Source organism: Pagrus pagrus, assembly GCF_965226575.1.
Source record: "Pagrus pagrus genome assembly, chromosome: 12".
In the NCBI taxonomy this organism is placed as follows: domain Eukaryota; kingdom Metazoa; phylum Chordata; class Actinopteri; order Spariformes; family Sparidae; genus Pagrus; species Pagrus pagrus.
In genome coordinates this window covers 26,959,346-26,986,709 of record NC_140196.1, presented here as the reverse complement: position 1 = coordinate 26,986,709, position 27,364 = coordinate 26,959,346, and the positions used below count along the sequence as shown (strand labels likewise).

General features: G+C 41.3%; 1 protein-coding gene across 1 annotated transcript; it reads left to right on the top strand.

The window, feature by feature from the left end:
• The first annotated feature begins 1,246 nt into the window (after positions 1 to 1,246).
• Positions 1,247 to 12,704, top strand: olfml2bb (olfactomedin-like 2Bb). The gene is made up of 9 exons (XM_084369943.1): positions 1,247 to 1,939; positions 3,702 to 3,974; positions 4,083 to 4,190; positions 5,291 to 5,455; positions 5,595 to 5,796; positions 6,759 to 7,238; positions 8,182 to 8,358; positions 9,543 to 9,739; positions 11,436 to 12,704. Exons 1-9 carry the CDS (start codon positions 1,640 to 1,642, stop codon positions 11,823 to 11,825), a joined length of 2,292 nt encoding a protein of 763 aa, XP_084226069.1. The 5' UTR covers positions 1,247 to 1,639; the 3' UTR covers positions 11,826 to 12,704.
• Positions 12,705 to 27,364: the final 14,660 nt, after the last annotated feature.

The window sequence follows — 27,364 nt, the reverse complement described above, 5'->3', positions numbered from 1 at the left end:
AATTTGAGTGTGCCAAGGTCTCTGGTCAGTGCGGGGTGTCCTGCACCGTTCTCACTGGACAGCTCTGGTCAAATGCTTTTTGGCCAATTCAGCATGAAGCATTGGCGGTGGCTCGTCCGTGAGAGAAATCGCTCTGATTGGCTGTTCAGGTAAAAGAGATCAGTGCAGAAAAGTGAAACGGAAAAATAGGGAAAGCCCCTTGAGCCTGTCACTGTAGAATCCATTACTTCACCCACTTAGTGCAGTTTCTCCTTACTTTCCTCCTCTGCCTCCTCACCAGTGACATTCTACAGCTTTTTATCATTCTCCATTTGGAGAGGCTATATAAGAGGGTGGTGTAAAAACTGCTGTTTAATCACAACATCAAGTTGTATATCAGCGAGATAGAGCTCCTTCCTTTCATGCAGGCACAGAACATACAAGCTTGGTGGCTGCCAGATGTGGTCTTTGTGGTGTGTTCAAGTACAGCTTTTTAGGCTGAGATAAGGAGAAATGAGGCAACGCAAAAGTTAGCCGTTGTCTGCTCCATACATCATTCTTACAACACAAATCTCTCTCTCTTTCTCTCTCTTTCTCTTTATATATATATGTATCTATATTTATTCAGCATTAAATGAAGAGTTGCTGGGTAGGGGAGGTCTGTGTCAATTGTAAGAAGTTTTGGGTTTACGTCATTACTCAGAAACCTCTTGGACTGTCTGGATACATTTTTTTCTGCAGGTATTATCTGTGTTGTATTTGTCTGGAGTCATCAAGTGTTTTTACAAGCAACATTATTTATTGAAACAGGAGAAGTCAAATGTAACATCTGCCCCAGAATACAGACACAGTTCACACTATGTAACATCCATTGAACGATTCATTGCAGTTTAAGTCTAAAGTGTTGGCAGAACAACTTTGACCAGTCTGAGACATCAGGCAGAGAGGGATCATCACAGACAGTGTTTCGTGTTTCAGGGTTCTGTCTCCTCTCTGATTGCTGAGAGTTGAGATGTTACAACGGCCTCATGTTCAAACTGTTGGAGATGATGTTCACTGTCAGCCGACAGGGCAGTATTAACAACTTTAGCACTTCTGATTTGAATTGAACCTGGGCCTCACAGTGGGAGGGTGACATTGACCCCCCTTCTCTCTCCCCCCTCCCACTCTCCCTCTCTCTCTCTCTCTCTCTCCCTCTCTCTCTCTCCTCTCTCCCAACTCCCTCCCCCGGCTCAGTCGCTCCTGGTCCGGTCCGGTGCCGGTGTGGAGGTCTGTGTCCTGTGTCGGTGCACTCAGCTCACCGGAACAGAACAGAACAGAACAGAACAGAACCGAGCTCTCTTCTCTCTCTCAGTCACTTCTTCACTTGTCATTCATTCCTCTTCGTTCTGGTCCATTTCATCGCCAGTGCCTGGGCCGTGCAGAGGTGCGCGGGTCTGTCAAGTTTCTTTTCTCCGGCTAAACTTAACACTTGAGTGTGTCAGAGATGTTGAGACACATCTGAGGACGGGTTCAGTGTATTTCCAGTGAGAACCGGAGGACTGCTGGACGTGGGCGACTCTTCCCTCAGGCTTGGCTGCACCTACCTGCTCATTACCTGAGGCTGCTTGACTTCGCCACAGTGAGCTGTCTGTCCATTGTTAGCTTCTTCTGCGGAGACATGTGGCGCAGACTTCCACTGCTGTTTTTATGCTGTGCTGTGGGGGGACTGGATGCTCTGGAGGCGGACAAAAGCGCCGAGCCTTCGCGGGAAACGACCGCGTTGACCGAAGCAGCAGACCTGGGTCAACCGGACAAGGATGCTCCCTCCGCGGCCAGAGCGGAGGACGGTCAGCGGGGAGGGCAGCAGCTGTCCCCGGAAGCAGGCGCTCCTGCTGCGGGTGCGGAGGGGAGAGTCCAGCAGCCCACCGCCGAGCCTCTGGAGGAGGAAGTGGACAACCAGGAGAATATCATCAGCCAGGTCAGGGAGAGGAGATTGGTGATCTAACGACACAAACGCAAAAAATTAACACAATTATGTTTGTACATTTCATGGAGGTACTCTTCATTTGGGCCTTATTCACCACACATCCTCATGGTGGAAAGTAGTTTTAATAATGTGTTACTATGTGCAGCCTGTGAATCTGCAGTAGAAGTTGTAGTGAAGTTCTGTATGGACCGTGCAGATCCAGAAACCAATAGTTCTGAGAGTTCTGGGAAATATTAAATTGCCAGAACATAAACCTGAGCCCAGTGAGGTTACTCCATACACTTCATCACGTGAACAACACATGAGGATTCAGAGCACTTGTGATTTTTCTCCTAACTGTAAATGTCCAATGTATTACTTCCTATATGAAAATGAGATGAGGTAAATGTATTGGACGCATCAGTTTGTACTTGTAAAACCAGGTCCATTTTTCCTTTAGACACAATCCAAACCCCACAGTATGAGTCCAGCTTAAATGACGTGGTAAAGACCCAGTGCTGTGTTTGTGTGTGTGTGTGTGTGTGTGTGTTCGCGCACCAGGATAAGGTTTGCATCCCTCTGGTGGTTGGTTATATAACATCCTTCAGTGGTCCAAGCCAAAAAGTGGCTGTTTGTAAACGCCTGCAGCTATCTTCCTCCCAGCAGCTCACCACTGCTGCAGCTGCAAGTCATCACACATGCTGCCACTCTTTTTGTACTTTTCATTCAAGTATTTCTGCTTAATATGAAGTACAGACCAATAGAGAGTATCAAATGTACATTTCAAGTTGAAGGAGCAGTTCACCCAAAAATGGAAATCCAGTCATCATCTCCTCCCTCCGTGCTGATGGAAAGTCAGGTGACGTTTTATTGTCCCCTAAACATTTCTGGAGCTTTTCAGCAAAACAGCGTTAGAGCATTCTTCCAAACAACTGAAGCAGATGGAGACTGACTTTAAAAATGTAAAAAAAAAAAAAAAATAGATAATGAGTGAACTTTTCTTTTAATTGTATTATTTATTTCATTTTTCCTTTCATATGAGCAGCCTTACTATAACCCCTTTCACATATGAACTCTGGGCAGTATCCAGAGAATCAGATCAGGATATTGTCCACATTTGTTTGTCCACACATGCAGCAAACAACAGGAGACTGTCCATGTCAGACGTGTTCACATATGTTGAAAAATATGCTTCGGCTGAGTGGTGATGCATGAATAGAGGCTACACTTCTCATTAATGATGACTGTTTTTGTTTTTTAATATCAATACTGCATGTATTTGGCCATATATTCACAATAGTAACAAAAGAGTGGAAAGTAATATACAGGCAAGAAAGAAAGCTGCAGCATTTTGGATCTCTGTCCAGCGGCAGCGTGTCCGAGCTGTAGAGAGATGAAGTGGGGAAATATTGTGGACAGATGTTTTGCAGAACTTTGACGATGAGCAGGTTAAACACCATTCTCAAATTTCCCAGTGTACGTTTGAATGTGTGTTACAGCTGATTAAACCAGCACCAATGGTTACATGTCATCGACACACCCACTCGCTGTGAATTCACTCCTGACAATTGTCTGCTTCATTCACACATGTGGCCGACCCAGACTTAGGACTAGGGAGCTGGAAGGGTAAAGTCTGTGGCAAATAATGCAGACATTTGTGTTCACACATACAGCTCCAACGGGTAAACTCTGAATAAATCCAGAGTTACAGTGCATGTGTGAAAGGGGCTTAAGTTGAAAGAAAGAAAAAACAGACTGTGTCCCTCTCTTTCAGTTGCTGGGGGACTATGACAAAGTAAAGACTGTGTCATCAGGGTCCGACTGTGTGTGTCGCTGTGTTGTTCGACCAATCAAACGCTCTGACTGCAGCCGTATCCACGAGAGCGACCTGGCCTCAGCATCTGAGCATTTTTACACTGTGGAGACGATCACCAAAGGAACGGACTGCAAAAAGTGTGTGTGCATGGCTCCACCTTCAGCTGTCAACCCCTGTGAGGGAGAGTACAGGTTTAAAAAGCTGCAGGAGGCCAGCAAAGATGACATCAAGGTAGAAACACACAAACAATGTGTAAACTTAGACGCTACCACTGGTTTTCTGTTGGTGTTGAGGACAAATCTATCTGTGTCATTTCTCTCTGATTTTTTTCCTAATTAGCTGGCGACCATCATTGACTTGCTGGAGGGCTCTCTGTATGGACTGGACTTGTTAAAGCTCCACTCTGTCACCACCAAGCTGCTGACCAGGGTGGACAACATGGAGAGAGTGAGCACACACACAGATGTGGACACACACACACACACACACACACACACATACAGGACATTAACATACATTTTAGTATAGCTGTAGGTTTTCATCACATGTAGGTTTAACATAGACGTTATTTGTCTTGGTGCTTTGGTTAGATTGAGTGATTATTGCCTGGCTAATTATCAGGGCCATTATTCAGCACTATGGATATTTGTGATTTTTCAGTCAGATTGCTAATAAAATAAATAGTGGAGTGGAAGTATAAAGTAGCACAAAATGGAATAGTCAAGTCAAATAGTCAAGTAAATAACCTCAAAATAGTTCCGTTTTCTTGTCTGCTTATTCCTAATTGGGTCGCGGGGTGTTGCCGCTTTTATCCCCCCCTTTTCAGGGGGGTTGCGGGGCTACTGGGGCCAAATCCAGTTTTACAATGGGCGAAGGCCAGGATACACCCCTGGATGAGACGCCAGCTCATCGCAGGGGGGCTGCCTCGCAAGGTGCCAGCTGCACATCAGGAGCAATTTCGGGGTTCAGCGTCTTGCTCAAGGATGCTTCGGCATGTGGCTCGGTCCCGCCCAGGGGGGCCGGGGTTCGAGCCAGTAACCTTCTGGTCGCTGATCGCCTGCTCTACCCACTGAGCTACAGCCGCCCCACCTTCTCAAAATAGTACATTGTCATTGTCAGTGGTTCAGCTCAGGAAGAGGCTGTTGTTGTGGCATGAGGTCTCAGTCTTGATGACCTGCCACAATTTTTCCAGCTCGCCTCAGAGTCCTGGAGACATACAGATCCTAGTTTTGCACAGAGGGAATGTAACTCCAAACTAGCCAGAGCCAAAAGCCAAAAACACTTGGCTAGATGTAGGCAACAAAAACACTTGGTTAGGTTTAGGCAACAAGAACACTTTCAGATATACTTGGCAGGTGATTCGATGACCCATCTGTCTATAACCGTCTGCATGGAAGATCTGCATTCCTTATTTTTCGCTACTCATTCGTCACCAATCTGTACATTCTGTAAGTAGTCTGAGTATGCAATTGTGAATGTGGACAATTGTGAGTATGCTTAGGACTGACTGTGCATGTACTTACTGTCATCCTGTCTGTGCACTCCAGGCTTTTTCTCATAATTTTACTGAGATAGCAAGAGAGAAAGAACGTGCAAGGGAAAGAGCAAAAGAAAAGGAGAAAGAGAAGAAGGCCCAGCAGAAAAAGAAGAAGGTCAATGATTTGGAGCGTGCAGGACAGAAAAGTGGAGCTGCTGCCTATGCCAACAAGCAGGTACTGGCTGACTACGTTCGTCTTGCGTATGATAAGCAGGACGGACACCAGAATCTTATCCGTTTTCTATGAAACAACTGAATATCATATATAACCAAATTTTTTATGAATAAGACAGAAACCTTTTGTCGTGTTGCAGAGGAATTATGACGGTCAGCTAAAGAAGAACCAACAGCAAGATGGTTTGGAACAACCGCAGCCACCCAGGAACAAGACCGGAACTCAAAAGCCAATCAAAGACAAGAACAGCGTGGTCATCAGGGGCGTGACCTTTTACAAGGCAGAGGAGGAGAGCTACAAAGAGGAGGAGGAGGAGGAGGAGAAAGGGAAAGGAAAGAGTAGTAAGTCTAATATATCCCCATGACTAATAATGCTGCTTTTATTTTACATTCATGTTGAAAAACTGTAATGACAGCAACAACCTGAAGAATCCCCCTCCTGGGGGCAAAAATGTAAATGTTTGAAGGCCTAATCAGTCTTCTGCAGTCAATCACCAGTAAAATCCTAAATATGCATTTTATATTGCATTTATTTATTTTATGTTATGTTATAACTAAAATAGAATAGAAATAGCCTAACTTCTGCTTCCTCTGGTGCACTTTATGTATGTTTGCATACTGCACTGCACATTTCATACAACCCTGTATGAAATGTGCAATGCTTTACATTTATGATTTATTTATGATGTTTGTCAATAGAAAAGATAATTCTGGAAGTCAGGAAAGTTGAAGCTGGTTGTAAAGATACTGTAGATAGATGTAAAATACCATTTAGTTTGTGTAAAAATACATCTGACTCAATGTTTGTCATCAACACCAACATCGTCCCAACAAGTCTGCTATTCTAATATCTGGCTCTTTAGCTGTCAATTGTTCCACTATGTTCAACAGACAGCTGCTACCTACCTAATGTCAGTGTGAGAGCATGGGAACAGTGAAGTTTCAAGTTGAGAATACACTGACATGCTTTTTAGAGTTGTGATCAATTGTATAGTAATAGTAGTAATTATTCTCTATTGATTATGGCAACCTTGTTCCAATTCTGAATATATCCATAGCCTCCTGACAATCATATCAGGTTTTGGCAATCTCAGTCAAAGACAGGATCTACTGAAAAATAAAGATCATTTGCTAACCATTTCACAGCAACACAATTATTACTAAAGCAATGTTTGTACCTGAAAAAGGATGTATCTGCCTGATGAGTTAAAAGAGAGAAGCTTGAATAGCGTTTAATGTAAACTGACAGCTCTAGCAGGCAGACAGAACTGTCCAATAATAAACTAATGTTCCTTCTTTTACAGCTACTCTAACCTCAAAAGCTTCAGTGGACTCTGACCAGCTCCCACCTACCAGGACTTTCCCCATCAAGAGTGCAGGACCTTCAAGCACTATAAGCACAGAACTGAACTCTGAGGACCTGTCAGGGACACTGAACAGGCCTGCACCCACCCAGCCACCAGCAGCTTCCCCAACTGCCACCAAAACAACCACAACTACAACCAAACCAGCTCCTGTCAAACCAACAACTGCAACACCACCAACAACTGCAAATCCACCAACAACTGCAAATCCACCAACAATCAAACTGACAACTACCACACAACAAACTACAACTACTACTCAGCCTCCTGTGCGTGTCAGTCAGCATACCACCTCAATTTCAGATACCAATAAAGGTCCACCCATTGATGCATCTCCCACAGAGTCCCAGCCAAGACCCAGAAGTCGGCTCAGCTGGACGGAGAGCCCTGCTGACCAACCAAAGACCACAAAAAAGCCTGGTAGAGACCCATATAATACTATTTATCTGGTGGAGAGTGTACATATTTATCACTGAAATAAGTCAAGATGCTAATCAAGTTATAGGGCCCTGTTTAAACGACCTGTGGCGCATGGTCCAAAGCGCATGGCACAAGTGTGTTCAGGGCATGTCCTGGGGGAAAGTAAGGCTCACTGCGCAAAGGGGTTGTATTTAGACTCTTAATTAATCATAGATGTGTTTTGGGCGTAACATAAATTAAACCAATCAGAGTCAGGTGCACATTAAAATGCCTGTTTGCGCACGAGGAACAGCTGATAAACTTCTTTGATTGCTTAAAACTCCTGACTCGCCAACAGGATCAGTTAGTATTTCATGTTAGTTAATGCTCTGTGTTTTTCTACACATCAGAAGGTCACACACACACAGTCCAGATTCATACAGTGAAATAGTTTAGAGTGAAGCAGCTGTCCTGATAAACCTGAGATCTGGTCTAAAAATATTCATTTCAGAACATAAAAGTTCAATTTTGTTTCTTGTCAAGTTTATAACCACAGCTTTTAGTTTTGCTGTTTTGTAGTGTGCTAAATGCGCCACAATATTTGTTGCAGTGTCATCATTGTCATGCATGGAAACATTGTGATCCTGCCTGTGTAGGCACATCTTACTAATAATAATAGTGATGCGCCCTTTAAATAGCAGGAAAAATGCTTAGCAGTCACTTTCCGCTGCCTAGAGATAGCAGTGTGTCGTCAGTGCGCCTGACCACACCTCATTTTAAGAGCAACACGCCCAGGGGCGCACAGAGGGGCGCAAGAACATTTGCTATTTACACAATGTGGGCGCTGGGCGTGAAAATGACAACTGCGTCACTCTGAAACTAGCAATGACACTGATAGCAGGTGTAATGATAGAGCCCATAAAGTCTTGATTCACAGTTTCACTTTTGGTGTGTATTTTTGAAGGAATGTGTAAGGACACAGTAGCCAGCATCTCCGAACCGGTCCAGCAGAACTCTTACGGCCTGAGTGACGGAGCCTGGATGAGAGATGCTCGTGGCCATGGTAACGTCATCTACCTCACCAATGGGCACTATGGCAACAACCTCCTAGAGTTCCGAGACATGGACACCTTCAAATCAGGTAGAGGAGTGTGTGCATGTGTATGTATGACCAAACAGTTTACAAAAAAACTGGACATTGATCACTCAGTCACTTCCACTAGAGGTCAAACCCAACCTCCAAACCTGAAGAATCTTCTCAGCCCAGATCATGCATACCTGCAGACTCGTTGCCTTTCGGCATCAATTGCCATTTTTTTGGGTCAACAAGGTCATTCATGTGTAGATTTGGAGAGTTTTTTAAAATGGTGGGGGGTCTAACCTTGGCGAATGTGTCTATCAAATATTTGTGTGGAAAATGAACATGCATTTTGCTCTTGTATATATTAAAGCTAAAGTCAATGTCGGGAGAAGGATTGTCCAATGCATGTACAGTAGGAATTTGCCTACCTAAATGCTACCAACCCCTGCTCAAACACAAGTGCATTTGAGCTCAGAGCTGCCACTCAGTCAGAAACACAGTCTCTGTTTTGTCTGCATCATGGACTAGTGCCTGGCCAACAACAGCAATAACTGTTTTCAACATGCAAAAATGGCGAAATAATCACAGAAGACATCCACTGTCAGATGTATCCTTCTGGATTTATGTTAGTCTCTGAAAACACTGCAGTCCAAGACTGGATCACAAAGCTTCTGGAAGGGATACGATCGCACCAGAGTCCTCATTTGAAAGGCACAGTGGTTATCCCATGCAGCATTCCAGAGATATTTAATGTTAGTATTATGTGGTATACAACTTTGTCAATCCCAGAGTTAACTTCTATAGTTCCCAAAATTCTCATCAGTCCTGTTTAATGCTTGTTGATGAGACAGAATCCAGCACACACCTCAGCTGGAAAAACTGTAGCTTCAGTGATACAGTACACGGTTTAGTTTGACAGAACATTTAATTAGACATTACGATTATTACTGGATTTGACAACTGCATGAGGCATTTCACTGGACTGAACACTTGCCCTGGGCGAGCATTAACGTTCACAATAAATAGCTGTGTTCAAAACACATATGGGGTAGTTAAGGGTGCCAGGATGTTGCAGTTACAGGTAAAAGTTATTGTTCTGCTTATTTAATATAAAGGCCAGTAAAATATTGCTAGAAAAATATTTTCCACAGAAAATGGATTTGTGTCACACCTTGATACACAGTCACGGTTACACTTAACCTAACCCGCTGCATGTGTGTTTTCCATGTGTTCTTGCTGCTCAGGTCAGGCAAGTAATTCATACAAGCTGCCCTACAGTTTCACTGGAACAGGCCACGTGGTGTTTAACGGAGCATTCTACTACAACCGTGCCTTCAGCAGGGACATCATCAGATATGACCTGAGACACAGATATGTAGCCGCCTGGACCACACTACACGATGCTATACTGGAGGAGCAAGCTCACAGGACGCAAACTGAAGTAAGACCCGTGGTGCACTTTATGTACACATGGTAACTGTGATTTAACTGTGTGACAAAGACTACATGATGATTTACTATCGACACTTGGGACACCTCAAAGGGTTGAGAAGGTCAGTGAAGGGAACAAAAACACTACAAATCACTTAAGAGTTCAAAAGGGCAAAGAGTGAGGAGAAGAATGAGCTGCTGGAGCTGTTTTTGTAGTTTTTTTTTTTAATTCTTCAGTTCAGTTCACATTTGTAACTGAAGTACCTGGGTTTTACTTGTTTCTTTAAGTGAAAAATATCCTATAGAATAGTTTAGCATTCTTAGAAATTCTTTTATTCGCTTAGTTTCCGAGAGTGGCAAGAGTGGATCAACTCCTTTCTCATGTGTATGTGTTAAGTACAGATTTGGACTTGGAGCAGGGGATATCAGCTTGCCTGTCCTTAACAAAATGAAACTTTATTAGAATTGTGTGTTTCATTAAAACATTGACATAAATGTAAAAATCTCATTTGTGGTGATTTAACTTGATGTAACAATTTATTGACAAATATTGGCCCAGTAGCTTCTGTTGCAATGTTTTGTATAGACCATATTCACAAGGCGGCCATTTTTCTCATACGTCAGGGTCAGGGTGAGACGCTCGGATGCTGAATATTGTTGAGCTGCTGTGGTCCAGGTCGCACGTAATAAGAATTTAGGGAATCTGACAAATTGTTATTATTCAACCACTTTCTGATTGATCAGCAACTGAGAAGATAATTGATAGTGAAAATCTGGGTGAAGGTAAAAAACACATTTGATTAACCATTAGCTAACGTTAGCATTCAAGCACTTCCTAGCTAACAACCATTTGATTACATCCAGTAGTTTCACTTCGAGACTCTTCTACATGTCCAAGATGTGATGATACTTAAAAACTAATTTACCTATTGTGTCTTGCATCACTATCAAACAGTAATGTTAGCTAGGAAGTGGTCGAATGCTAACATTAGTTGTTGTCTAACGGAAGCTAATATTATCAAATATGTTGTTTTACCTTGAAATAGGATGTGATATTCCTCTGGATTTTCAGTTGCTGATTTATCGGCAACGACAACATTTTGTCAGGTACCCTATGTTTATACGACGTGCAGCCTGGAACTCAGCAATATAACATTTGAGCTTCCCACCCTGAGCGTGAAGCAGAGGAGAATATGGTCTGTTGTGTGGCTGGTAAGCATAGGTTTTAGCATAGGTCAAATATTCATTCTCCTTTTACCTCTGTTTTGGTCTCCACCAACTCTGGAAAATCAAATGTGTCTCTCTTGCTGCTAAATGCTTCACTTTGTTCACCAGCAAGTTGCTAACTTTGCCTCTCTGCCATATGGTGCTGAGCAGGTAGTGTTCAGTGGGCTTTCAGAGCGTTTTGTCTGAACGCGGCTGCCTGCTGCCGCTGAAGGAGAGCAGTGAAAGTAAACCAAAAGTGCAAAGTTGTGATCCATAAAACCAAAACAATGAGCTGAAAGAAGATGAAATGTTCTGTAGAGCTGAGGGGAACTACAGAGAGGAGTGATGATTATTTGTCGGGTCATCACCACAAGCCTTTCACATTCAAGTAGTCATGTGAGCCATTGTTAACTTAAAAATACAGACTTAAGTCGCTTTAGGGGCACAAAGGTTTTAGACATTTGCTCCTCTGTAACCATGTTATATACTGTGTTTACCAGGTGGAGTTTGCTGTTGATGAGTCCGGCCTGTGGCTGCTCTATCCCGCTCTGGACGCAGAGGGCTTCCACCAGGAAGTAATCCTGCTCATTCACCTCCACCACCGAGACCTGCAGCCAATACGGACCTTCCGCACAGGTCTTAGACGTGGTCGCTACGGAAACAGCTTCCTGGTTTGTGGTGTGTTATATGGAGTAGACAGTATGGAGCGTCACTATGCTAATGTGACATACGCCTTTGACACACACACACTCACACACACTGTGCCGAGCCTAGCGATCACAAATGTGCATGAACACACCTCCCAGCTGGCTTACAGCCCAATGGACAAGAAACTGTATGCATGGGACGATGGACATCAGATGACGTATGATGTTGTTTTTGCTTATTAGCACAATGAATGGACACAGAAGAAGAAGAAGAAGAAATGAAGGTTAGACTGACGGTCAGCAATTTAGCATATCTTTCCAGAGGTCAACTCAAAGCTGAGGAAAGAAGAAACAAGATAATATTTTATAAATGTTTTGTTTCTAAATGTCTGTGGATCAGTACATTCACTAAATGAATGTGTTTTTATGTTGACCCCAGCTGCTGCTTTGCCTGTGACACCAAGTCTTAACCAGCAAGAGCAGCAGTTAACTCAAATATATTCACATCTGGAAAAGGACAAACTCCCAGGGGTCATATGAATTAATGTAAATACATGTATATGCAACTTAGTCTGTTTATTTATCCAAAATGGAAATTTCCTTCTGATTTATGAAAATGATGTTTCTCTGCATGTTCAGGCTGTGGTGGAGAAGTCACAGTGAAATTGAGCATGCATCAGTGCACAACCTTCCACACCCATCTACACAAATAGGACTAAAAGTACCATTAATTACCTTGCTAATCCCATTCTTCAGGAAGAACTGCATCCAGACTTTGAGGTTTTGGAAAAATATGCTTTTTCCCACATCAAGTTTATTCTTCACAAACTGGTTCTCCATGTAATTGCTTCAATTTCACATCGAAAAACACTGTGTTCAACAGATCAGGCTTTGGTTTCTGTTCTGACCTTCCATGAGTTCAGTGCCTGCCAATGGAAGCTATAGTGTCATTCCAAGTGGGAATTATCTAGTTTGTTAAAAAACATTTAATTTCCAACTCTGTGAGATTGTTGTGAGACCCCTTATTATCTTATTAAAGCTAGGGTTGGTTATTCTCTAAGGAATTTCTGTTTGATTCGGAGAAAATCTCTTAAAGGAATAGTTCACCCTAGAACGAAATTCAGTCATTATTGACTCACCCTCATGCTGATGAGAAGTCCGGTGTAGTTTCTTATTCCTCAAAGTGCAGCTGGAGACCCGCGGGGGTACCCTCCTGTACAAAAATCCATATAACGAGTGTCAATAGTGTCCGAGACGAAAAGGTCCATAAAACTACACAAAAACTTTGTAATATTCCTCCATACTGCTCGTCCACTGCAATCCAAGTGTCCTGAAGTGGCGACATCCAGAGTTTACTCGAAACAACGTCATTTAGTACATTTTTGTAGCCTAAACAGTCACTATGCTACATCTGCCTAGAGGCACGCTCCACGTTCACGCGAGTCTCCCTCACAGCCGCTTGCACTACAGAAGCCGAAGTCCTCGGACATTTTCAAATCACTAGTGCAGCAGATCCCTCTTGTGTTTGTGTGTCGCTCGGTCGCTCACAGCAGGATGTAAATACTGGTGTGTATCTATCGCGAGTTCTGTTGATCTTGTCTGGTGCGGCTGGTAGTATAGTGACTGTTTAGGCTGTAAAAATTTACTAAATGACGTTGTTTCGAGTAAACTCTGGATGTCGCCACTTCAGGACACTTGGATTGCAGAGTGGACGAGCAGTATGGAGGAATATTACAAAGTTTTTGTGTAGTTTTATGGAACTTTTCCTCTCGGGCACAATTGACGCTCATTATATGGATTACTCCTGTCGGAGGGTACCCCCACGGGTCTCCAGCTGCACTTTGAGGAATAAGAAGCTACACCGGACTTCTCATCAGCATGAGGGTGAGTCGATAATGACTGAATTTCATTCTAGAGTGAAGTATTCCTTTAACTTCATGACAGCAGTCAATAAATCAAATGCTCTGACAATAAAATAAAACATTCCTGTATCTGTGGCTGTCACAGGCCTCTAATTCACCTTATTTTCAACAGAAATAGAGACGAGTGCAGTCAGTTTACGTTTTTTTGTGCAAGACTTCCAGACAAGCACTTCTGCCTACCGGCGAACTGCTAACTCACTTTTCACCGCAGCTGCTTGAAATCAACTACTAAAGTACTGCCAACTACATACTCAATCAGTATATACAGCATACTAAATTAACGATTAAATCTGCATCACAGGACCTGTTATCACAAATGTAAGTCAACATTATTTCTGCCACTCAGTGTAATATTTCTCAGTATAATTTAAAGGCAAACTAGAGAAAAGAGGGGCCCCAGTAAAGGATATTGTTTGTAGTTCACATTTGATGAACTATTAAGAACCAAGGTAAAATAACTGTGAAGATTAAAGATGGACAGAGCAATGTCAGCAGCTAATGTCGCTATACTTTAACAATAAGCAGAGGAGCAGGCTGACCAGCAAACCAAACCAACCACATAGCCAGTGGGCTGGGTAGCTACCTCCACAGGCACCTGTGGAGCTACTCGACTCCAAACTCCAAGCATTTTTTCGGTTCGACATCAATTTTCATGAAACTGCCCGGATTTGAAATGTAAACAGTTTATATCTCACGTAAAATATTCTCTGAAGTGACGCTGAATCAGCAGTGTTTCTTTTTTTTTTCATTCAGTCAGCCCCCCACCCCTTGCTGTACGCACACATGCTCACACGCATACACATGCTCCATACAGCAACGGGACTCATTCAGCGGCTAACATTAGCATAAAGCACACACCTACAGCACTGAGCAGTAACTGTTGCACCGGGTAGCCTTTTCGAACTGAGGTATGTTTGTGACGGCTATGTTGCTTGTGTTTATATGATTGTGGCATTTAACAGAGTTGTTTATTTATGTATTTATTAGAATAAAAAAAGCTAAGAGAGCTTGTTGAACGTAGTAAATTCACCACTAAAACACATCTCCCAGCTGGCCAGCGAGAGCTGCAGGGCAGTCTGCGTCAGTGTAGTCAGACAGTGTGCATTCATGTGGCTGGAGGAAGGCCTGAAGGGAGGGGGGGGATTTTTCAGCTGAATACTGGTAAAATTTTGCCTGCTCTTCCTGGTTTCTACAATCTTACCGACCCCAGCTTTAACCCTGTGACAACAGTTGTATAAAGTGTTCTGCCCTGGAGGAGTTTTGTAAAAACTGAGACAATGACATTCATTATGTTATTGGGTTATTGACTCCGCTTCGGCCTAAAGGCTACACATGGAAGAGCCTATGTTGTTGTTTATCTGAAATAAAAACTAATCTGAATTTAAAGTTCCACTTAGCTTACTAGCTCAAAGGGTGCTTGGGTATGGACCAGACATGCAGGGTTGGATGATGGACATTTTTTCCCCCTTTAAGAACCTTACAAAACTTTGCTTTTGTTGTGTTAATTCATTAATCAGCAGCATTCGTAACATCAAATCGCACGTACCTATACCTCTAAAAATGTGTATCTTTTCATCACCTCTGGTTGTTAAGCTACCGTCATGGTGCAGTCAGAAATATAATGTCAGGTTAAACTGGCCTGTAACACTCAATAGCACATTAAAAACGGATTCTGATAATGACTCAAGACACTTTATACTGTAAGTGTTACATCTAACGATAGTATAATGGCTTTATTTTCAGTATGTAACAAAGCAGCAGCCTGTTGTCATGTATGGTCAAAGTCTTTACTGTATTTTTTTTTTTTTCTGTATGTCAGCGTAGCGTGTTTCATATTTATCTTCACTCTTGTCCATTAATGTTTCCTCCATAAGCTTTTAGTACAGGTGCTTCATCTACTATTGAAGTTTATTCACTTAAAACCACTTTCAAACTTGCACATGCCTCACACTGCTTCACTCGTTGGAAAAACCTCCCAAGACAAGGTTGATTTCAACTGCTTTACTACCAGTTTGCCATTTTGTTTTGTTAATTTATAATAAAATATTTCAAAAAGAAACGTTCTTTCTTTCTTTCTTGCTTGCTTTTTTTCTTTCTTATTTTTAGTTTTTTTTCTCTTTTCTTTCTGTTTTTCTTTCTTCTCTTTTTTTTCTATCTCTCTCTCCCTCCTCAGTCTGTCCTGTGTATGTCCAGCCTGCTGTGGATATTATCCCTGAGGTTGATTTAGTTTTCCTGGAAGCAGCAGAGCCACTGGAAGGATCCCAGGGTTGGAAAAAAAGCCGCAGCCAAACGCTGGTGAACCTCTTACTGAGAATACTCGAGACATAGACCAGACCCTCTACATATTAGTGAGTCTCACATAGATTCATACAAGATTATGGACTGGTGCTTGATAAGACTTCATCACAGTGAGTCTTTGCTTGCATCCCAGTCCGGTTTGGTTCAGCACAGCCCAGTCCTCGACAGATCACACCAGTCCATATCAACTCAAAACAGAAAGTAAATGCACTCAAATTACACATTTATACCAATTACACATTTTCAAGGCAGGCAGCCACATAGGGAGTTATTAGCTCTGCTTCATGGACTGTGTTATGGGTCCTTTGCTCCAGTCTTGCAGTTTCTGATGCAAGGTTGCCAATGGACTCTCCAAAGAACTCAACCTGAAACACAGAAACTTTCAGAGAAATATGAATAGCTAAAATAACTACAGGCTCCTAATCTTAATAGTGCAATCTCAGCTGAACTGCGTTTTTTGTTTTTTTTACAAAACTGCAAATAATGCGATACATTAAGACAAAAAATTAGACTATAGAAAAAAGAAGGTTTCAAACTAAACAATTACAAAAGAAACAAAAGAAACAACACGATGACTAGAATGCATGAATTTCAGCAGGAATGTTATAATATAGCTGATTCCATCCTCTGGAGATCAGATCAAAAGTTATATAACCTTCATGTTAATGCGGTGTGTGTGTGTGTGTGTATGTGTGTGTGTGTGTGTGTGTGTGTGTGTGTGTGTGTGTGCGTGTGCGTGTGCAAGTGTGTGTGTGTGTGTGTGGTAAGCGACCACCTAGCAGGATGCAGAAGAAAGGTGCCCATTCACATCAACTGCATATTCAAAAAGCCTCACCAAGCTCTATGAATGTATGTGTGTGTTCTCTGCAACTGTCTGTCATTAAACCACTTGATCTAAACGTTTGAGAGTATGGGGACCACACACACACACACACACACACACACATACACACGCAGACACAGACATCCTTTTTTCATTACTTGTGGGGGCACTATGAAGATTACATGCATACTCTTATGCTAAAGTTTTACTCAATAATTTACCCTAAAATTCAGTGATGTACGTCATAGGGTCCAGCAATTTGGTCCCCACAAAGCTGTCAGACCCCACACCATGTGTGGGCTCTCAGTTTTGGTGCTGCATAAGTGTAAAAAAAAACAAACAAAACAAGATCACACAACAACTGATTAAGGTTTTTTTGGGGGATATTACATTAGTTGGAGAGTAACCCTAACTCGCAGAATTACCCTAAATCAGCTGTTTTCAACTCAGGACCCTACAATTTAATGATGAATGTTATAGGGACTTGTCCCCATAAGGAAGGCGGGTCCCCACAATGTGACTGTGTAAACAGATTCATGTCCCCACAGCGTGAGTAATACATGCACTTTCTCTCTCTCTCTCTCTCTCTCTCTCTCTCTCTCTCCCTCTCTCTCTCTCTCTCACACACACACACACACACACACACACACACACACACACACACAGAGATACTGTATTGCATAATGTCTGGTTTAAAGATAGCAGCAGTATCTGCATACACATTCCTGACTGCCACTAACTAAAAACTCTGTACAAAAGAAACAAAAGAAAGGGAAAGAGAGAGAGAGAGAAGAAAGGAGAGATTATCATAGAGATTAAGACCTTTGGTTTGTATAAATACACTCACTTAGAGGTAATTTGTGTATAGTTATAGTGGGAGATGTGGAGGGAATGGGAGGAGGAGACAGAAATGTGACTAAAGCAGTCTGTGGCAAGAAAGGAAAGAAAAGAAAAAGTGAAATGGTGGGTGAAAACAGGGCTCGGTTAAAAGAGAAAAGAAATAGGTCAAAGGAAGAGATAGCAAAGTAGAGACAGAAAAAAGGGAGAATACTGGAGGAACGCATGTAGAGGTTGAATGTCAGAGGTCACAGGAAATGTGGAGGAATGAGGAGCAAACAATAAAATAGAATAGAATAAACTCAGAACAGAACCACAGAGAGCTTGTTGGACATCAAAATGGTCAACTTAACATGAAAACACATTTTATTTGGCCAATCTGTTCATCTGACTTTTAAGACTTTCCAGAGCTCCACATAATAAAGCCTGTGCTTCACTCACACTCTGAACTCATAGTCATACTCATACATAAACGTGACCAATGAAGGCAACCAGTCAGAGGTAGAGTATGGCAAGTCTTGCAAGAAAAGCAGTGGAATCCATAATAGCGAGCATATAGCTCTAACGTTTTCTTTAAAATCTATTGTTTCGAGTGGTTCACTGATCAGGCATGATCTAACAACAGTAGTTTGTCAAGGTAACATAAATTGCTTGCTGTAAACAATAAATGTCAATTGGGTGTTGAATAATGAATGGTACCCAAGTCAGAGAGCAATACTGTTAATAAATAAAAATAAATGTCAGTCAAGTTTATCAAATTAATTGACAGTTTATCACTCAAATTCATCAGTTTCATTTCATCAGTTATTATTAACTATCATGACTGTTAATCAAATCAGCTTTGAATTAACCAGATGACTCGATCATTCATTTTTCACTGACAATGGCATTTTGATCACCTCTATTTTTTTCCTTTAAATGTTTCCCCTTTCACCCCTTGTAACATGCCACACCGTTTTGAAGATGTACATCTTTAAAATTATTCTGTATAATTCAATTTTTTACCACATCAGATTGTTAGACGGAAGGAGGAGGTGAGCAGAGAAGAAACATGAAAGATGCGTAGATGGAAAGGTGAGAGGAAAGTAAACTGAGAAGTGGTTTGTAAGACTCAGTAATGTCCTGAAATAGCTTGTCACTAGTTTTTAGCATAAAATTATTCAAATTACTCAATTATTCTCTTTGGGTCTATTTTCAGAGGCTGATTAATCCACATTAGCTGTTCTAACAAACAGTGTCTCATTGATGTGTTTTTGTGTTCGGAGTGTTTGGATAACAATGGAGCTCTGTGGCACAGAGATATATCACTGATGTATCACAGGTATATCAGCACACAGAATACTTACCTACTTGCTCGCAAATACATTCATCATTGGCTTTTATCTTCTCATAGGATTTGCTGATGACAAGAAAATACAGAATAACTACAAAGGCGTACGAAAACATGGCAGCTTCTAAAGATTCTCAGTTCTGGAATACATCTATTTGCCTGTTTTTAAACAACACAGATGCAGCAAAGCAGTGCTAGACTGTGCTGTAGGTCCTTGCCAGAGGCTTTAAGCAGGCTGTGATCAACTTTTCCATCATTATGCATGGTGTCTGTGAGCAGGGACTGTTCGTCATTGCTGCCCAGGGAGCTGCACACTGGATGTTGGACAGGTTTCTCTGATTTTCTTTTACATCTTTTATCCAGGCGCTGACTGGCAATCAGGAAGTTTGGGAATTTTCCTGGTGTGCACAAACATTTTGAGAGGTTTCAGTTAACTTTCTACAAAGTGTTTTAAAGAATGCCCATCCACTTTGACCGTAAAATAAAAAAGGTAAATTAAATGTAGTAATATTCTAGACTATTCATCAATTCTTTTTCACATTAAAACATACAGTATAAGAAATATAATATTTGATAGTCAACATAGCAATAAAGATAACTTGTTAAATACATACTCTAGGTGAATATGGTTCTTAACAAGACAGGGAAAGGAAGGAAGAGGAGGGACCAGAAACCATCACAGATCCAAGTAGAGTTGTACTATTGAATGTTATAATTTAACTGATAAGTAAATGATTGTTGACTATTTTACAGTATTTAAAATGATTGTAAAAGTAGGATATTAAGTCAAGTTATATGTAAGGTGATCAACACGTTTATTAAACAGCGTGAATTTTTTTTAGAAATACTTTTGCGTTCCCTCGCAATACTTTTTTCCTTCCACTCCTTCTGAGCCTTCTTATTATGGATAAGACACACGACCTATTCAGCCTCTCCCCCGGTCTTCTGCTGCTCCTGTTGGGGTCACTAATCCTCTGGAGCTGCTCTTCACTCAACATATCTGCTATAGCTGAGGTGAAGCAGGTAAGTTAGAGCGAACAGGTTGGGTGGTGGACCTGCGGGAGGAGAGCACATAGACGTCTTTGACCCAACATCAACACTGTTGTGTCTTCACAAAATGTTGATAACGTTTGTTCATGTTTGAATACTTTAAAAACAAGTTTATTTGCTGCAATCTTCATCCTGTTCATAGTGGACATTAAGAGATCCTTTCCTATTGCACATGTAGTTTAAATGCTGCAGGTCAAAATCTGGAGTCCGAAGTTGCAAAGTTTGTCTGAATCATCAGCACTCAGACAAATAGAGCTGGTAACTTCCAAAGTTACACTCTCTTTGATGCGAATGTTCCTCTGTGTGTTACCATGTACGCTGTTATACTCAGTTTGATTATTGTTCATGTGGTTGAGGTTTTTTATACATTTAAAGAATCCTATTGAGACAATCAAGAATCTAATGGAGGTTTACATCATTTGGTTGCATAATATGATATAAAACACAGACATTTTATGTTAGTTTCCAGCCAGACCTTCCGTGTTGGTAGAGAGGAAATACTAGAAAGCAGAGGAGAAGTGAATGATGAAAAGAGCAAGCAGAGGTGAAGAGAGGTGAAAGGTGGTGGAAAATAATGCTGGAGGAAGGAAATAGAGGAGTGGAGATGAGAGAAGGCGGAGAGGGAGACAGGGGGGAGAGCTAATGTGTCCCCCAGACATTAGATCTCAACATCTGGTTTGTAACTCTGAGCCTCTCAGACAGACAGAGAAAAAAAACATGACTGAACTATAGGAGAAAAAATGTGGTTGAGGTCAATGCAAAATGATGGAAGTAACACAAAAATTACAACCAGCTCACGTGTGTGTAGAGATATAAAACCAGACTAAAGATGTTAAATCACTCTTCAATCGCACACAAGGGGAAATCATTTAGGAACAGAAAGACAGAAATAGCTTTTTCTGGAAAGTTGGGCTCTTACATGAATCTGCAAATATTGCACTTTTGTCAGACTCCCACAGTTTACTGCCAAAAACCTTTTACATTCTTTTGAATAATGGCTGAAAATCACCTTTCCTGTAAGTCCAATCAGAGCAGCAATCTCTCCAGAGTGCTTTTGCAAAAGAAATCCTGTCTAGTTCTCCCATGTGCCCAGACACAGAAACCGCAGAGTCACAGGGTCGAGGGTTTGGATGTGACTCACATCCTCCACTGTGTCACTCCTTCACTCTCCTGCAGTCGTTCCTGTAACTCTTTATTGGATCGTCTTACAGGAAGCAGGTTAATCAAAGTCCTCTTTTAGTTTAAAGCAGGCTTTAGGCCAAGCTAAAGTGTCAGACATACACATGGAATCTCTCCTTATTTATGATGCTACCAACCAGTCCAGACTCCAGCAGGACACATCTGCTGTTTTAATCTGATCTCATTTCTACAAAAACACAGTCAGTTCATCTCCATCCCAAACTCAATGCAACAGTCTCAAAACAGTCTGCAGACGTTTATTACCTGATAATGTGCTTTAAAGTGGTAAATACATTGGCCCTGAAGTGTGTAACACAACAACAACTCAAAAAACACAATGGCAACAAGACAAAACACAACAACTCACAAAACACAACACTAAGGCGAACAGGAAAACACAACAATCAGATTGGAAATCAGATTAACAAAAGGAAAGACAACAACAACAACAACAGCGGAGTGGCTGAGACAGGACGCTGTGCCATCAAAATGATCCTGAAGCTGTGTTAAGGTAAAAGAAGTTACATAATGTCACTTTAATTGATTATTTTTGAACGAAATCATTATTCTGTAAACACTTTGTGCATTTCTCAAATCTATTATTAATTTTCTCTATTCATTTTAATGTATTTCTTGTTTCTTGACCCACTAACACACACCAAAGTGGACTAAACTGCTTCTCTAGTGGTTTGTTTTACTCCCAAGTGCATTCGTCAAAATGCTCACAGTGTAAAAAAATACTGAAACAAACCTTTGAAAGATAAAAGTTTAATCAGGCATCGTCATGAGGTCACAAAAACTGAGAACAGGCGACATTTATACTTGTATGCCAGTGATCAGTGATTATTTTCCTTACAGTAATTCATAACATCTTCAGCTTAGTGCAATTTATCACCTGTTGTCCAGTGTACTGTAGTTCATACACATTTACACCACAGAGGGCAGAACTAATTGTTTTGTGGGAACAATAGTTACTGGAACAGGCAGACATCAGAGAGGGACGACAGGCGTACAGAATGGAGGATGTTAATACACTGTATGTGATGTATTTTGTCAGAGAGAGGAGGAAACACTAGGACACAGAGATTTAAAGATTTCATAGAAGTGACGGATTCGATCACTGTTGCCAACTTGTCACCTTGTCATCACATTTACTGCATCAGAAGAATACCCAGCATGGTCATTACAGGAAGAATCCAGGCATTGTGACAACAAAAAAGGAATCACTGGACATTTTCTCTGCTTCCAGCAACATCTGGCATCTGAATCACTGCACTCACTTTTATTACTGCAATCATTCAGTGTCCACTTTATTAGCAGACACACGTTACAGACAGTCAGGAGCATTAAAGTGAGAGCACTGGCTGTCCTTGGACTCCACCAACAAGATCAGTAACTGCAAACAAAACCATCCACTCCAATCCATAAAAAACATGCCATGTACGTGTCTTATTCAAAGCACTTAGACAAGGATTTCTCGTCCTGCTCTTACAGGCCATAAAGTCAAACAACACTACGTTAAGACAAAGGAGGATGATAGTTTTATGGACAGTTGAACCAGTTGAAGTGCAGAAAGAACCAACTTGGAGCTTCTCAACCAGCAGCAGTGTCTGCCAGGAGGAGTCCAATGCCCTCCAAAAGACCTGTATAAAACCAGCAAATTGTTTTCATTTAAGCCTATAAAAATGGCTAGTCATTTTATAATGTGTCATAAAAGGGCACTATAAGTATCAAATGTTGTCTCTGCCTCAGAGAATATACCAGTGTTAGCCAGGCAAGTGTATGCTTTGGACAGACAAGAAGAATCAACACTGTCTGACAGCTGTTAACTCCAGTTCCTCCATAGCCACAACAATGAACTGTCACATCACATCCTGGAAAATGCAACACCATGCTTTTTTGCATAACAAAGCCACAAATGTGTATTTTCATTTAATCGGTGCAAAACCTCTCGTATATGACAAAAATACCTATATTTTTGTGCTTGAAAAATATATTTGTGATCGTGTGTGTATCAGAGCCTCATATAAAGCCTTTAAAATGACATTCATGAGCCACACTGTTGCACTGGGTGACATGTTCCCTCATTAAAACACACTGTAGTTTATTTTGACCCACTCTCCCATACACTGTCCTGCTGACAGAAATACTCACTGGAGAAGAAGAAGAAATAAGTAAACTAACAGGAGATGTGGGCACCATTTGAAAGATCTGGAATCAGGCTAACACAAAAGTTCAAGTGGGTTTGAGAAAAACTTTTCTAATTATTTTGATCTTAGATTTTGATCACAATTAACCAGACTACAACATCATGTTGTAGTAGGCTTAGCATTCTGTGTTTCTATGTCTGGGCTGCCAGTCTTGGGTCCTTGAATAAATGCGCAATATTTCATTTCTCCCTATCAAAACAAAACAAAAGACATTGTGTGAGTGTTGTGTCGTGAAGTCAAAGTAGAGGATGGGGTAGAGCCTCTGCTCAGCTGCTCAGAACCGGCCAGCTCTGAAGGAGAGAGTCGGGCAGAGCCAGACCTCCTGGAGGAATAAACACCTGGAGTCACACCAGATTCTGCTCTGATCCAGAGCCATGTACTGGGAGGACGGGAGGAGAGCTCAGAGATTACTTTTTGACTTTTGGGATTAAAAAGTGGATTTATCTTCACTCCTGTTTATTAACCCAACTCCAGCAGCTGAGCTCTGTTTTCAGGTGTTTCTGTTCTGTAATGTTGACTGCTGACTGGAGCCGGAGGGGAAATGTACTTTACTTCATGAACGTAACGTTACAGAGAGGAGAGAGAGAACCAGAGTCTCTGCTGAGTGCTGAGTTCAGTGAAAGGCTCCACTGAATTCAAACACACAGACACACACACATTTGGTGCGTGCTCGCTAGCTTATGGCTAATGTACAGTAAAGTAATCTGTTTAGGACGAATAAACACTCACACAAGTAACACACATAAGCACAAATGATTCCATGGTCAAATTGCTTTGCTGGTGTTGAACACACCGTTAAACAACCACCATTTGTGATGATCTATCTGATGTGACTCAGGTACAGATGTTCCCAGATGAGGCAGTTCATACGTTTATTCATGTAATGTTCAGAAACTCTCTTTGAAGACTCTCTGACCCTCACAATGTCGTAGTGCACCATTACCTTGAGTAAACCTGTAGGTTTCTTTCTGGTTTGAACATTGTTGGAAACATTTGGGATAACGTAAGTACACAACTCAACAAAATATATAACAACAGTTGTTTTTAGACATTTGAATACAGAATTCTTACATATTATATCTTTAACTTCATTGTAGAGATACAGCAATAAACAGTCACTGCTCATTCCAGTTAGTTGATAAAGGTTGTTACTGTTCTGCTTAAAGCAGAATTATGCTAATGCATCAAAACATTGAGCAGATACAAATACAGTACGTAACATGCTATATTTTGAAAATACTTTGTTAATCATCAGAAGTCGACTTTTAAACACCGTAGCCTCCTGTGAGCAGGTCAGAGATCAACATGTGACATCAGCACTGTGGACTTCCAGAAACGTGCTGCTGTCCAGAACATGTCTCTCCCTCGTCCTCCCAGAGGGAGATCATTGTTAATATTGTTCACACTCTACTTTTGTCTGCAACAGCAGTATTACAGTATCCTGGATAACTGCTTTTATCCTAGCTATGGTCTCGCCTCTCTCTCTCTCTCTCTCTCTCACACACACACACACACACACACACACACACACTCACACAGACCCACAGTAGTGTGGGAAGTCCCCTTTGATTGATTCCTAATTCCAGTGCTTATGAGAGCATGGAAAACTGGGACCACATCCCCAGTCTTGCTTTCCTTTCTTTCCTTGACTTTTTCACACATTTTCACTTTACCTTATGTAAACCCTTTTCCACATCTATTACGTAACCCTCTCTTTTCGTTGGTGCTCACTGTTTGCACTCCTCCTCCTCCTCCTCCTCTCTGCACCACTTTTCCAGTGTGTGTGTGCTCCAGTTTTCCAGGCGTGTGTTGGCCAGGACTGCTGAGTTACAGTCCAGCGCTGGTGGAACAACCTCACTTAATCCCACTCACTCTAACAGTCCACATACTGTACTTTAATGCTTCTACAGATTTGTTGCCACTGAGATCTGACCTTGCTGACATTATCACACTGAATTAAGACCCTGCACACCAACTGCAAAAATGTAATGCTGAGACCATGTTAAGATCTTACAGATCTTGAGATAGAAGAGATTCTGTGCATTAAATATTGTCAAAAACTTTCCTCAAGATTTGTGTGTTGGAGGACAGGATAAGGTTCATACTGTACAGTATCCACAGCTATATGAACTGACAGAAATGAACCTGATGTATTTATATAACAATTGTAATACCTACAGTTGTTGATAATACAATAGTAACTAACATCAGGCTGAAAAAGAACGTAATTTCTAATTCTTTCTTTTCATTTCATTTCTATCATACTTTACAAAGAAGCCTCTGTGTGTTCTCATCAGTCCCATCTTTATCTGATGATGTTGCTGCTGTTTGCTGTTACGAGCTCAACACTTCCTGCTTCAACTCTCTGTTAAAAAGCTTTTCTCCAGCAGCCACTGCCTACACTGGAGCTGATCTGCCACCTTGTGGTGGCCATATATTCCCCCAAATAATGGTAGGCAGGGCCTCCTCACAGCAGGAGGAAGACTTCATTTGAAATACCAATTGATAAGTAGGATTTTTTCCCCCATGACTTTTTCTAAATGATAGACGTGCTGTTTGGATAACATTATAACAACAACGTGCTGCGTACAAAAATACTAAATTAGCAAACATTTTGTCTCATCTGGTTTGGGATGATGGTGACATTTTTTAAAATTTTAGATTTAAGCAATCCAAAGCTGAACTTGAAACATGAGTGGCAAAAGGTCATTACCAGTAGTGGAAGTACGCAGAATCTAAACCTCAGTAAAAATACTTCATAACAATCAAGCTTCAGTATTTAAAATCCTTTTATGTGAAATGACAGCAATATTATCAAGTGTCAAAGTAAAAGTACTCATTAGAACTCAATATTCAGAATAATGTCCCCTGTGACTGGATATATTATTATAGCATATTATATAGCACCAATGTGTAAGCTGCATTGGACTGTTGTAGCTGACTGGCTAACCCTCAACCAGCCCCCTTTTGAAAGGTAACGAGACACAGCTGGGGGAGTTGTGAGATGATTAATAGGACAGGAGTTGGAAGTTTAGAGGGGAGATCACACTTTGGCGGAAGTGCTGACAACTCATACAACATGACAAGAACTCAAACCAGATGCTCAAGCGTGCTTTCTGTTTTGGTAAGGGCTCACAAGCTAAAGAGGGTGGTAACCACTGATTTAATCTTGAACAATGTGTTTTATAAGGTCAGCCATGTGTTTATTATACCAAATCTTATTTTGAAAAGTAACATTAACTGCAGGTGTCAGATACATATAGTGGAGTAAAAAGTACTGTATATTATTTAGAAGTATAAAGTAGCATACAATGAAAATAGTTATGTAAAAGTACCTGAAATCATACTCAAGTACTTGAGTAACTGTTCTTACTGACTTTCCACCACTGGTTATTGCAATTGTGTATTGAGCATGTTCTGCCATCATGTCCATGGTGATGAAAATCTTACATAATATGTAGTGAACCATCGTTTTCTGCTTTCTTTTTATTGCTCTGTCCCTCTCCGTGAAGTTTGACATTTTCCTGTTTTAAGTTGATGGAGGTACTCATACTCCTCCGATTCTAGATTTCTAAAAAAGTAGATGAAAGCCTGAAACAGTATTTTACTTTTAATGAGAACCTTCAATCCCTCAACATTATCAGTAAAAGGCACCTGACATCAAGAGACTCAGATCATTGGAGAATCTGCAGCTGTAGTAATTCTGGTTCTCTACCAGAGCAACACAATAAATCACAGTGAACCGTAGGGGACGTGATGGATTAGGCATTCATAACATTTCTGTGGAATCGTGTTTTAGTATTTATTAACCATAGTGATCGACAGGTTCTACTGAGTTTATCTGGGCTCTAGTTGTAGAAAATATTATGTCATCTGAGTTGCAAGTGAGGAATGTGGTCTGTTTTAACATCTGCTTGTCAAAACAGAGTCCAGAACAAACAGTTTGTTGAAGTTCATCCCGTGTGATCTTTGTGTTGGATACAAAGTCCATCAGCACAGTCTGTCTGTCTGAATCTGAACCAAGGTACACTATCAGGTGGAAAAAAACACCAGTCCCTGTGAAGAAAAACATGGACACAAGGGAGGAACAAGAGAATGCCATGAACAAACTGCATCAGACACTTTTGTATATA

What these genes read in the sequence shown, in the direction of transcription:
- olfml2bb (XM_084369943.1), top strand. Translation starts at nt 1,640, where the DNA reads ATGTGGCGCAGACTTCCACTGCTGTTTTTATGCTGTGCTGTGGGGGGA. An exon ending in GGGTGGACAACATGGAGAGA is followed by an intron (nt 4,191 to 5,290) that starts GTGAGCACACAC and finishes TGTGCACTCCAG; the next exon opens with GCTTTTTCTCATAATTTTAC. An exon ending in CATGGACACCTTCAAATCAG is followed by an intron (nt 8,359 to 9,542) that starts GTAGAGGAGTGT and finishes CTTGCTGCTCAG; the next exon opens with GTCAGGCAAGTAATTCATAC.